Source organism: Peromyscus maniculatus, chromosome 18, assembly GCF_049852395.1.
Source record: "Peromyscus maniculatus bairdii isolate BWxNUB_F1_BW_parent chromosome 18, HU_Pman_BW_mat_3.1, whole genome shotgun sequence".
In the NCBI taxonomy this organism is placed as follows: Eukaryota; Metazoa; Chordata; class Mammalia; order Rodentia; family Cricetidae; genus Peromyscus; species Peromyscus maniculatus.
In genome coordinates this window covers 24,059,895-24,072,006 of record NC_134869.1, presented here as the reverse complement: position 1 = coordinate 24,072,006, position 12,112 = coordinate 24,059,895, and the positions used below count along the sequence as shown (strand labels likewise).

Here is a 12,112-nt window from a genome sequence, read left to right as displayed (position 1 = left end):
TCCCCCCCCTCCCCACTCCACCCTTTTCCCCTCCTGCGGCGGCCTCTGATTGGCCGGCGGCCTCTGACGTCTGTGTTTCCATGACGTGTCGGCCCGGGGAGGGGCGCTGGGAGCTGGGGTTGGGAGGGGGGGCGGCGGGGGAGGAGGGGGCGGCGACTCCGTCCGTCACCGCCGCTTCCGAGGCGCGCGGCCGGGCGGCTCCCGCAGCGTGCGGAGGCAGGAGAGTGATGACTGTCGCCGCCAGCGCCGCCGCTGCAGCGGGACGACCTTCACTCGGGGTCCCACTCCAGCCGCCCCCACTGGGGTGGAGGCGAAGCCGGTTCAGCGGACCCGGAGAACGGCTCCCCGCGGCTGGGCGCCCACTCCCTAAGCGGACCTGTCTGTCTCCGGTCCCGGACAGTGACGCACTCGCCCGACAGACAGCCGGAGTGCCTCCCCCTTGGGGACCGGAGCCCACTGTCCCCGTGTTGCGCGCCGGCCCGGCTAGCAGACACCGGGGATCCCCGCTGCAGCGGGCCACAAGGTGTCCGCGGGCCGGTGCAAACAGGCCTCGCACGGTCCGGGCTTCAAGTCCTCGTGTTTCCTCCTCTCTTAGGTTTGCTTTTTAATCTTGTTCTACCTGTGGCAAGCTTGTGGGGCTTTGAATTCCTCCTCCGTCAGCTCTGCCCTCTTCTTTTCCCGAGGAGAAAGAAACGAGAAGAAATTTAAAAAGAAAGCATACAGAGCCATGTGCAGTGTGGCGATGGTTAAAAGGTAGCCGATTCTGGCTCAACCTTTTGAACGGGTTGCAGTTAAAAAAAGAAAGAAAGAAAACCGCTCGTTATCGCATCTACTTTTTCAAAAGGGTTTTCTTGACTGTGTCCACGGATTTAAAGATGTGGATTCTGCCCCTTCCGCGTCTGATCGCCTCTGCTTTAAAGGTCCCCCGATCGTTTAGACCTTATCAGGGTTATTTTCAGTATCACTTAACCAGAAAAAAGAAAAAAAAAAAGTTCTGTAGTGTTCTTTTTGTTCAACCCCTGAAATGGAAGACTTAATAGTTGCTCAGTCTTCTCAAAAGCACACAGGTCAAGAAAGGCAAGTACTGCATTATGTATGTTCACTACCTGATAGAATTTGTTTTAAAATAATGTAAAGGCTTGGAAACAAAATATCTGAGTTTCAAAGCAAGTTTTCCACGATAAAACTAGTAGAAAAAATGCATTTTTTCCATTTATACTTTTTCACCAGGCTAGACATTACCAACCCTCTGAACTGTGCCCTTGACATGTAAAACTGGCACTGGGCATTTTTTTCCTCTCTGTTTCATCACAGAGAATAGGTTGGTGTGGTACAATAAATAGCCCTTCTTGATACTATTTCAAATCTACAAATAGGAAAGCAGATTAATTAAATTTCACTTAGGTAATTTCCAGTATTTTCTCGCCCTGAAATATCTTTTTCTGAATAGCTCAGACACATCCACAAACCCTTGGCTGGTTCTCAACTTTCGACCAAGGAAGTCCCCGTAGAAAATTGAATTGTGCATTCTACTTTAATCAGGAATTTGACATTAAAGTAATAAATGAATCATTGTATGCTACACTAGCAAAACTGATAAAAGATTAAACTAGAATCTGTTCACTTTATGGGCTTGTTGAAATTCTAAATCATCAAATGCATGCTTTTAAAAGTATATGTTCATGAAAAAAAATCACTGAGCATCCTTAGTATGGAACATTATTGGTATGAAATTTTTATTTGAGTGAAAATGTATATGTCCCAGAACATAGTTGTATGCACTTTAATAAACGTGAGTTACATGCATGATGAAATTTACTCTCATATAGTCAACATAATTGTACTGTATATTTGATTTGTATATTTTCATTCCTTCAAATACGAAATTAAAGCTAAAAGCAATATAGAAGTAACTGCTCATTAAGAAATTCAATTTTTTTTCCTCCCACAGGGCTTCATCCTGAAATCTCCCAAATGACATACTTTTCGATGTAAAAATGCTGAATTGCTTAATTAGGGTTTTTTGTTTTCCGTCTGGTGAAAGAGATGGAACCAGGGCCTCATGGTTTCAGGCAAGTACCCTGGCACTGGACTAGAGTTCAACCCTTCGCAATTATTTCTCATAAGATATTGGGCTACTGGAAGTCATCAATGCCCTTGTGTATTATATGAGCATATCATCTTCATTTTAGAACTAATTTATCCCATGAATTTAATTGAGCTGGAGGTATATTAGCATATAATAGGAACAACACAATGCAGTTTTCTACTAAATAATATTATAGTTTTGCAAATATGCTTTTTAATTACAATACCAAACTTACAAGGATGAACCCCAGAAAAGTTACTGTTTTGGATGCTATATTGGAAATGCAATAACATGTTAGGCAATTTTAATAGGTGCAATCCTTTAATTCCTTTTAATGGCATAATTGTATTGACATCTTTACTGGTAAATTGATTATGTCAAGCTTTATAACACATGCAGAAACTCCTCAGTGTAACCAAATGTGAAGAGAAACATTAGGCTCTTGATTCTCTTAAGAATCCTAGCCTAGCATGATTTCACACTTCCATGATCCCAGCACTCAGGAAGCAAGGACCAGGAGGATGGAGAATTCCAGGCCAGCCTGGGGTACATTGTGAGTTCCAGGCCAGTATTATAATACATAGCAAGACCCTGTATCAAAAAAAAAAAAAAAAGGCATCATATGTGTTAAGCAATAGAGCAAAATTAGCTGAGCGGCAGTGGTGCTCACCTTTAATCCCATTACTCGGGAGCAGAGCCAGGTGGATCTCTGTGAGTTCGAAGCCAGCCTGGTCTACTGAGAAAGATCCAGGACAGGCACCAAATCTACCCTGTCTCAAAAAAAAAAAACAGAGCAAAATTAAGACACCAACAGTAGTATGTTTTTAAAACAAGATACATTCCTTAAATGGACTTCTATATATAAATATGTCAGTCCCAATCATAACAGAATACAAGAAGACTGATGGGTGGAGGGAGGGAGCAGGGTGGGAGGAATATCAAACGCTTCCTAAAATACAATTATGTATGTTCTCAAATTTTCATTAACCTGGAGATAGAAACATTACTTAGCTGAAAACCTACAGAAAACATTTATTAGTAACAAATTAATTCTATTTGTTGAATTAAATGGAGTACAATTACAAGTAAGCCTAAAATAAGAATCTTCAAGTCACAAAACAGGAAGTTTTTTTATATATGAAAAATGCAAAACAGTTGGATGACATCATTTGCTGGGAATTATTTCATGCCTACATACTTTGTACCTTCTAGGAGTAAGGCATTTTCCACACCCCAAAAACTGTATAATTTAGACAGATGGTATTGACCCCCAAATATAAATTCCAGCCAATAGATCATTCCAAAATGCTGAGAAGGTTTCTCATGGCAGATTTAGATCTACTCTAGACATCATTTAATAGAAAAGAATATGCACAGTAAAAAGGCTGGGAACGTAACCTGGCTGTGAACAAGTTTACCATAACCATTTCCCTTGTCCTCCGTTATTCAAGCGCATCCTGATGACCCTTGAGAGCCCTCGCCTCCCTTAATTAGAATGCATCGCTTTCCCATTACTAATGCCGAATTGTCATATAACATAGTGCTGTTATAAAATTTGGGTGAAATATGTGCATAAAGTTTCAACACGGTTTTTGTTTCTCGCTTTTCTGTTTTTTTGTTTGCGGGGGTCGGGGTCCTGTTATTGTTGTTTTTAAGAAAGGTTCCCATTCTATAACCCAGGCTGGCCTAGAACTTATCTGTAGCCCAGGGTTGCTTTGAATTCCCTCTTTTCTTCCTTCTGCCTCCTCCACGTCAGGTGTGTCCTACCAGACTCATTCGAAACACAGTACTCGATATCTACTATATACTCAATAAATGACATTATTCAGAAATACTCATTTTTATGTTTTATTACAAACTATTTACTTCTTTTCCTTCTTTCTTTTTTTTTTTTTTTTTTTTTTTTTGGTTTTATTCAAGACAGGGTTTCTCTGTGTAGTTTTGGTGCCTGTCCTGGGCCTCGCTCTGTAGACCAGGCTAGCCTCGAACTCACAGAGATCCGCCTGGCTCTGCCTCCCGAGTGCTGGGATTAAAGGCGTTTGCCAGAGTATTTACTTCATATTACAAATTATTATTTTGCGCTACAAACATGCACATTTGATTTGCTTAGTCAACTGGATTATACCCATGGGACAGACTAATTTGCTGGTGAAAAAGACTCTTATCTGTGGTCGGCCTTAAATCACAGCACACCGTCCACCAGTCCCTGCCTCATTTCACTGAGAGAGTCTAAGTCTTTTCTGGAAAACAAAAACAAAACAAAACAACTTACATTTATTAAATGAGACATGGTTTTGGAGGGAGTTAACCAAAAAGTGGACAAATAGTGGCTTTTATGAATACAGGTTATGTTAACGAGCTATTTTGCCCCCTCCCCCCCCATGCTTTCAGCCCATAGTCAATTATCTTTACTGCTTTACCATTGGTTCTCAACCTTTCTAACGCCGTGACCCCTTTAACACAGGTCTTCATGTTGTGGTGACACCCCCCCACCCATAAAATTATTTCCTTGTTACTTCACAACTGTAATTTTGCTACTGATATAAATAAGTAACGTAAATATCTGATATGCAGGGTATGCGAGGTGCAACCCCGATGGGGTCGTGACCCACAGGTTGAGAACCACCTCGAGGCGGAGCCTCCTACTGGGGAGTCTGGGCTGGAGCCAAGCAGCTTGCTTCTTGGTGACTGGGAGAGAGGTAGAGTGGGGTGGAAGGAAGGGTGGAGAATGGGGAGGGAGGCCAGGAACTAAGATAGAGCCTCCAGGGATATTCCGCTCCCCAGGGATCTACTCCAAGTAGACCCTACATCTTTATAATCCAGTCACCTACAGATACACCAATGGATTCTTCCACTGGTGACCAGAGCACTCATGATCCAGACACCCGTGAGCACTGTTGTGCAACCAAACCTTCAGCACGTGAGCCTTCGAAACCATTGCCTATCCCAACCACAGCCGATGCTGGTCCCACTTGAGAAGTTCTGAACAGATGGTGGGATGGAATCAGCAGCTGAACGCGACCATCCAGAATGCAGGTTCATAGCTTTCTGCCCTACCGTTTCTGATACCGTCCATCCTTAGAACAATCGGCAGAAATTTTCCAATATTGATGTCAAATTCTAGTCTGCTAACTTATTTTTATGTAATTTTTTAAGTTGATTTTGTTTGTTCTTGTTTTGTTTTGTTTGAACATCCTTCAAGAACCACAGTGAAGAATTACCTTGGTAAGCAAATGCAGATTTCTGGGTCAGAACTTCTAGTTGAATCTCTCCAAAGTAGACAGTCCTTTACATGGTTCTTGTGTGGAACACTCTTTTCTTCCTCTGCCATAGCATCCTTTTAAAGTGTGTGTGTGTGTGTGTGTGTGTGTGTGTGTGTGTGTGTGTGTGTGTGTGTGTTGGAGCATTGTGTGAGACTTCACATAGACATGAACGTAGAAGCTAGAGGAGAGTGTTGCCTGACCTCCAGGGGCTCTCCACTTTGTTTTTTGAGACAGGGTCTCTCAGTGGCCTAGAGTTTGCCCTTTAGGCTAGACTGACTGGCCACTGAGCCACATGGATCTACCTATCACTTCCTTCCTGGTGCTGGGATTGCAAACATATGCCACCATGTCCAGGTTTTTTCATGCACATGCTGGAGATGGACTCAGATTCTTATGCTTGCATGCCTTTTATTCACTGAGGTATTTCCAGCCCTTCTGTGTTTTTTAATTGTTCTTTTTATCCATCCTGCCTATTTCTAATAGTAGGCTCTTGCTCTTCAGCATTTGCCTATCTTGATACTGAGTATGCCCACTTCCATGACTTCAGTCCCTTGATGGCAAGGGTAATGCTGTTTTACTTCCTAAGTACTTACTGAACCTGACAAATGTCCTCTGAGGTCACTAAGGTAGGAAAACAAGAAAGATTCTATTTACGCAACATTAGTATCAAGATAATAATAGTTCATCTAGTCATTTACACAAAGAAACATTTATTAAGCACTTACTACATGGCAGGCCTAGCAGAATTTGGCACCAAGTGAATGCCAATTCATTTAGCACAAATGAATGAACAAAGAAAAGAAGTAACCATTTCTCTGATGATGAATTCTAAGTTTATGCACATAACCTGATTTTATTCTTATCCTGGGCGGGAACTTTCTGGAGGGTCAGTGTTGCTTCTTCCACATAGAAACGATGCGAGAGAGCAATCAACCAGTCACCCAAAGCAAGGCACTGGAAACTGTTGTCGAGTTGATCCACGTGTCCGTCGAACCGGAGCCATGGGGCGAATGTTGATAACTGTGGGGCAGTAAGAGGAACATGGAGTCTAGAAAATAACAAGAAGGGAGCCTGGAAACGGAAGTTCAGAGGGAAGATAATGCAGGCCAGCAAGGAGGAATCTTGCTGTTCCTTAAGGTCATCAGCCAGGATGAAGTAAAACTGAAGACTGAGATGGGTAGATGGAAAGAATTTAAATATGGTTAAAGAATAAAGTGTAGGTTTCCCAAGGCCTGGTAAGTTTAGAGTGCTTTTCTGGCAATATGAGTTTGCATGACAGGTTGTCAGAACTCAGAATTGGGATTGTTTTCCTATTTGGCCTCAGCATGTAGAGTCAGGGTCTGGTGCACAGCTTCCTAGCGAGAATGGACATAGCCCTAATCATCAGAGTGTACTAGTCTTTTTCAGACCTCCAACAAAATACCTCAGACTGAATGGCTAAAACTATACAAATTGATTTTTTTTCACCATTTTAGAGCCTATGGGGAGTTTCTGATAAGGCTTCTCTGCCGACCTTGCAAGATATACCTCCATGCTTTTACATCACGTGACTTGCATTGGTAAAAGTGAATGTAAAGGGAATCTCTCCCTTATGAGTACACTAGCCCTATCAGATTCAACACCCACCATTACAACCTTACTTCACTCTAATTGCTTATCTAAAGGCCTCTTCTTCATACAGGCACACCAAGCGTTAGAATTTCAACACATAAATGTTAAGGGACTCAGTTCGGTTCATAATGCAGACTCATTTTTGGCAAGAAGTTTTTAGAGTTCTCACATGAAGCCTCTTCAGATCTGCTGGATTAAATTGCCTGCATTTATGTAACTCTGCTCCTCCGATGTTTGTGGGCGGTGCATATAAATGGTACCGAGGATGTAGGAAACAATACTGATAACAAAACCGAGGGTAAAGACACAAGACATTTGTGAGTCTGGAAATGGAGAACTCACTGGTAGAGGAACAAACAACCATAAGCAGTTGTTAGTTCAGGGAATTAGTTAACCTGGAAATGAGCCAGGTAGACAGAATCACAGAATTCTGCTGATAACTGTGGCAAGAAATGACCGAGGGAGCAAAGTGGGCGCAAGCAGTCTGTCTGAATGTTGTGTCCCCCTAAAATTCATGTTAAAAGTCTAGTCCTCCACACTGATCAAGTAGTGAGGATTCAAAAGACCCTTCAAGAGCAGAATTGATTTGCTTTTAAAATAGGCCGGAAGACTTACTGACTCTGTTCTCTACCATCTCAGGACACAGAAGTCACTATTTGTGAACAAGGAAATTGGCCCTCACCCGATGCTCAGCCCCTTCTACCTTGATCTGGAACCTCCGAGACTCCAGAACTGCAAATGTAAGCACCAACTGCTTATAAAATAGCGAGTCTACGGTATGTTGGTAGCATTCTGCATGGGCTACAATGTCATGTAAAGATAGAATCCTGCATCTCACAATGGAGTGCTGGTACTGGGTCCTTCCAATTCACTTACGCCAGGGAAAAGCATCAGTGAGGCTTAATTTCTGCCCAGAATTGTAAATAAATAAATGGGGAACCAGTGATAAAAGACACTAAAGAAAACTACCCTACACACTTCACTAAGAAATCCCATGACACAAAAGACAGAGGAAGTCTTAGCAGCAGCCAGGAATGGGAAAAAGAAAAGAAAAAGAAAAGACACAATTACCTTCAATTACCTAATGGCTAACTTTATATTAACAACCACATGGGTAGAGAGATCAAGGATGCTTTCTTCAGAGTTCTTCTGGAAATAACTCTCCCATAGGAGTTTTCCATATTTTGTTAAAATGTTGTTGCCTTCCTAAGAGAATCACTCATCCTCCCAACACCGGAGGTTCCTGCATACACTAGTTAGATGTCTGCATAGTCAACATGTCAGGAATAATGAGAAATGGGGAGGGATGCCAGAGTGAGAGACACGACAGGAAAGTTGATAAAAAGCCCGTGATGTGACTCAGCATGGATGCCAGTTTCTCTGCCGGACAGCTTGGCGTGTCCTTATCAGAAGATTGCAAGGAGTTAGGCCTGGAGGAACAAGAGGTTGGTAGAAAGCTTATCGCTCATGATAAGAAACAATAGTCTTGCTGTGCCCTCCCCCAAAACTCCCACATACACCTTTATGAATGTTTGGATGTCTGCCACTCAGAAAGCATCCAGTGCCAGCCAGAGGGGATTACAAATGGAGCCTAGCCAAGAAAGGAGGCTTTCTCTTCATCCCTTCTTCTTGTCCTCCACACTGGAAGCGCTGTGTCTTTGAGAAATGAAAGAGGGAGAAAATGCAAGTACAAAGTCTCAGCAAGCTCTTCTCTAGTACACACAGATAGCCATGGGGAGAGAAAACCTTTGGTTCTGGTGATCTTATACTTCCCTTGTTGAAAAGTCTCAGAAGGTGAAAGGACTTTCGGATGTTAATGAACAGGCTTGGAAGGCTCCTAGGCCTTGGATCAACCGCTGGAACCATCCTTCCAGCAAAATACTTCAGTTGCACATGAGGCCATAACTGATAGGCATACATGAGTAAGCTGGAAATGATGTAGCAGCTGCCAATCACAGTCTTATGAAAACAGTTTGGGTATCCTTGTCAGTCCATACAGAAAGCTGTGCTGACAAGGAGTCTCTCTGAGCTGAACAAGAAGAGCACACCTACCTTAAAATTTTGCGGATACAATCCTGAATGCTTATCACCATGAAAACCCGGCAGAAGCAGGCAGAGCCCAGTCAGATGTGTATTCCGGTCTACCTGCGAGATCCAGAAATGCTGAGTTCTTCATAAAACTTTGGTAGAGGAATGGCGAAATCTCTGGGTACAGCATGTCACAGACTCATTGCTTTCCCAACTCTTCAGCCCCGACTGTTGGGACTCTATGGGTGCCAGACCCATTTGAGGCCTTCTGGACTTTGGCTTCCCTTTTTTTTGGTTTGGGATCTGGAGTCCTCCAGGTTCTCAGTGGGTATCTTGAAACGCCAGCAACTGTGCCCTTTCCAGCTTCTGGCTACCCAGGTTCTGACGCAGTGATTCCACTTCTCACATATGTTTCCACTCACTTCTGCTTCTTTGCAGCTTAGCCTGTGATCTAGCTCTGGCCTCTCTGAAACTTTAATCATACCTGTCTCTGGAAGGTGTTCCAATGGCTGACTTTTGGCTTGCCAAGATTCTTGACTCTTCTGTACGTTTTTTAACTTTCCAAGTTCCAAATTCTAGACGCCTTTTAATGCTTTGCCGCCATCAATCACAGTGTGTTTCTATTCCTAAAAGCCATGGGCTATCATGCAAAAATCCAAGTGCCAAGCTTTAGAGAGTTCCTTTAGGGTTGCTAGTTAGGAAGGCCCCCAAGACAGTACAAAGCCTTGCAATTCCTCTTGGGTGTCCATCAGAAACAATGGGTAAGACTGTATGGCTGGAGTCACCAGACATCTTTGTTGCAAAATACACTGAAATCAAGCTGGGACTGAACTGGGAGTTTCCTCCGTGTTGGTTGGTTTTCATAGTGCTAGATGGTGCTCAGCAAGCCACTAGGGGAGAGAAGGCAACAGCTCTCTTACCCAGCTGTGAACCCTGTCAACTATAATAACAACCTACCAGAGAAAAGCTACTCACCAGTGCAGTACTGGCATGACAGCTTTGGGGGTAACCAACCACTCTTTGCTTGGATTTGAGGCTCACCCCGCATGAGGGAATCCATGCCTAATACTGCTAATTCAGTCAAAAACCTACTGTTGAAGAGGTAAGCGTGGTATTGCTGTGACAGACATGACTATTGGTTTGGGGAAGATTGTGGAAGGACCTTGGGACGCTGGCCTAGAAAATTCATTAACTGATGAGAACTTAGTGGGCAGTTCTGTAGGAGCTTGGAAGCTAAGAATGTGGTGGGCAATGCAGAAGATGGAGGCCTGGCTTCTGAAGTTTCAAAGGGAAGTTTAAAGACTCTGTCAGAGCCATTTGTTATTTTTAATTAATATTCTGTGGCTCTGGTTAGCTGGGGCTGAAGTATCAGCTGTGGTAAATGAGATACCAAAACCACGAAAGGGAAAGCTTTGCTTTGCTGGGATACTCAATGCTGGTTGACTAGAGCTGAGAAATTAATAGTGATGAAGAGGAGACCAGCATTGTTGGAGGTGACATCTTCTGGGAAGTGTTTCCTGAGAGCATGTACGACCTATGTTTCATAGGCAGCCGACGTTGTACTTCAAGCTGGCAGCTGAACTTGGTAGTGTAAGAGTGACCCAGGTGGTACTGGTTTTGAAGGTCATGGAGAGCAGTTCAGGCTTGGCACTGTGAGAGGCCAAGAGAGGGCCACTGTTGAAAGTGCAGCCCCAGGGGCAGTTGAAGGCACAGGATTGAAGGGTTCATAGAGGAGTTGAGGCTTGGCACCATGAAGAGAGCCTAGGAGAGGCCATTGGTGAAAGTGCAGCCCAGTTTCAGCAGAAGACCCTGGCATTTTGGAGATGCCAGGACCATGGGATGACCACCAAGAACAGCAGAAGTTGTGGATTGAAGCCAGCCAGACCCTGGAAGACAAGCTGTACGTGTTGCAGAGGGTGGAGCTGAAGAAGTGACCCAAGCCCCTTGGAGGAACCCAGAAGATGGTAAGTAAATCCCCGACATTAGACATTGAGTTATTTACACTTTTGGAGTTCGGTTTTGCTTTGATTTGCTTGTGACTGTGCCCTGATTCTTTTCTCTTGAAGTAAGAAAGTATTTTATGTATTTTTTTATTTTATAGGACCCCACAGCTGAGAGACTTTGAATTTTAAAAGACTTCAGATTTAAAAAAAAAAAAAAAGATTGACTATTTTAAAGAGATTGAGCTTTTAGTAAAGACTGTGAGACTTTCAAAGTTATTTATATTTTTAATGCAGAAATTCATCTTGTGGATGAATGAGAAAGAAAAGGTTGTGGCTTAATGGTGATGTGTTTGGTGTCAAGTTGACAGGGGGTCAGTTGTCCTGGATAGTTTTATGTCAACTTGACACAAGCTGATGTCATCTGAGAGGAGGGAACCTCAATTAGGAAAATGCCTCCAAGTGAGATCTATCCCTGGTGCATGAGCTGGATTTTTGGATCCCATTACCTATGATGGGAAGCCTTGCTCAGCCTTGATGCAGGGGGAGGGGCTTGGTCCTGCCTTGACTGAACGTACCAGGCTCTGCTGACTCCCCATGGGGAGGCCCTACCCTTTCCGAAGAGGGGATGGGGAGTGGGTAGGGGTGGGTGAGGTTTGGGGGGGGGAGCAAGAGAAGGGATAAGAGGGGGATCTGTGGTTGGTATGTAAAATAAATAAAAATTAATTTCTTAAATAAGAAAATAAAATTTAAACTAATGAAAATGCCTCCATACGATCAGGCTGTAGGGCATTTTCTTAATTAATGATTGATAGGAGAGGTCCAGGCCTATGGTGGGTGGTGCCATTCCTAGGCTAGTGGTCCTGGGTTCTATAAGAAAGCAGGCTGAACAAGTCATGAGGAGCAAGCCAGTAAGCAGCACTCCTCCATGGCTTCTACATCAGCTCCTGCCTCCAGGTTCCTGCCCTGCTTGAGTTCCTGTCCTGACTTCCTTCGATGATGGACAGTGATGTGAAAGTATAAGTCAAATAAACCTTTTCCTCCCCAACTTCCTTTTGGTCATAGAATTTCATCACAGCATTAGAAAACCTATCAAGGATATGTATATATACTTTAAAAAAATTTCCAAAATAGATATTTAACAGAATTTTAAAAATAAAACATCCCAAATCAGGTACGAT

General features: G+C 43.3%; 1 protein-coding gene and 1 long non-coding RNA gene across 4 annotated transcripts in view; both read left to right on the top strand.

Annotated features, from left to right (window-relative positions):
- The first annotated feature begins 187 nt into the window (after window positions 1-187).
- Window positions 188-3,956, top strand: LOC143269435 (uncharacterized). 3 transcript variants are annotated; one of them, XR_013045856.1, is made up of 2 exons: window positions 188-753; window positions 1,952-3,956. XR_013045856.1 is itself a non-coding variant. In XM_076554671.1 (2 exons), the coding sequence occupies exons 1-2, from the start codon at window positions 228-230 to the stop codon at window positions 1,962-1,964; spliced, it is 381 nt and encodes a 126-aa protein (XP_076410786.1). In that variant the 5' UTR covers window positions 188-227; the 3' UTR covers window positions 1,965-3,956. The 3 variants fall into 3 exon arrangements, 1 of the variants encoding a protein (XP_076410786.1); XR_013045855.1 differs by having other exon boundaries at window positions 188-1,067; XM_076554671.1 differs by having other exon boundaries at window positions 188-595.
- Window positions 3,957-4,030: 74 nt separating this feature from the next.
- Window positions 4,031-12,112, top strand: part of LOC121823738 (uncharacterized) — a 114,301-nt gene continuing 106,219 nt past the window's right edge. Inside the window, exon 1 of the long non-coding RNA XR_006065289.2 lies at window positions 4,031-10,955. This is a non-coding gene — a long non-coding RNA (uncharacterized LOC121823738). The remainder of the gene's footprint in view (window positions 10,956-12,112) is intronic.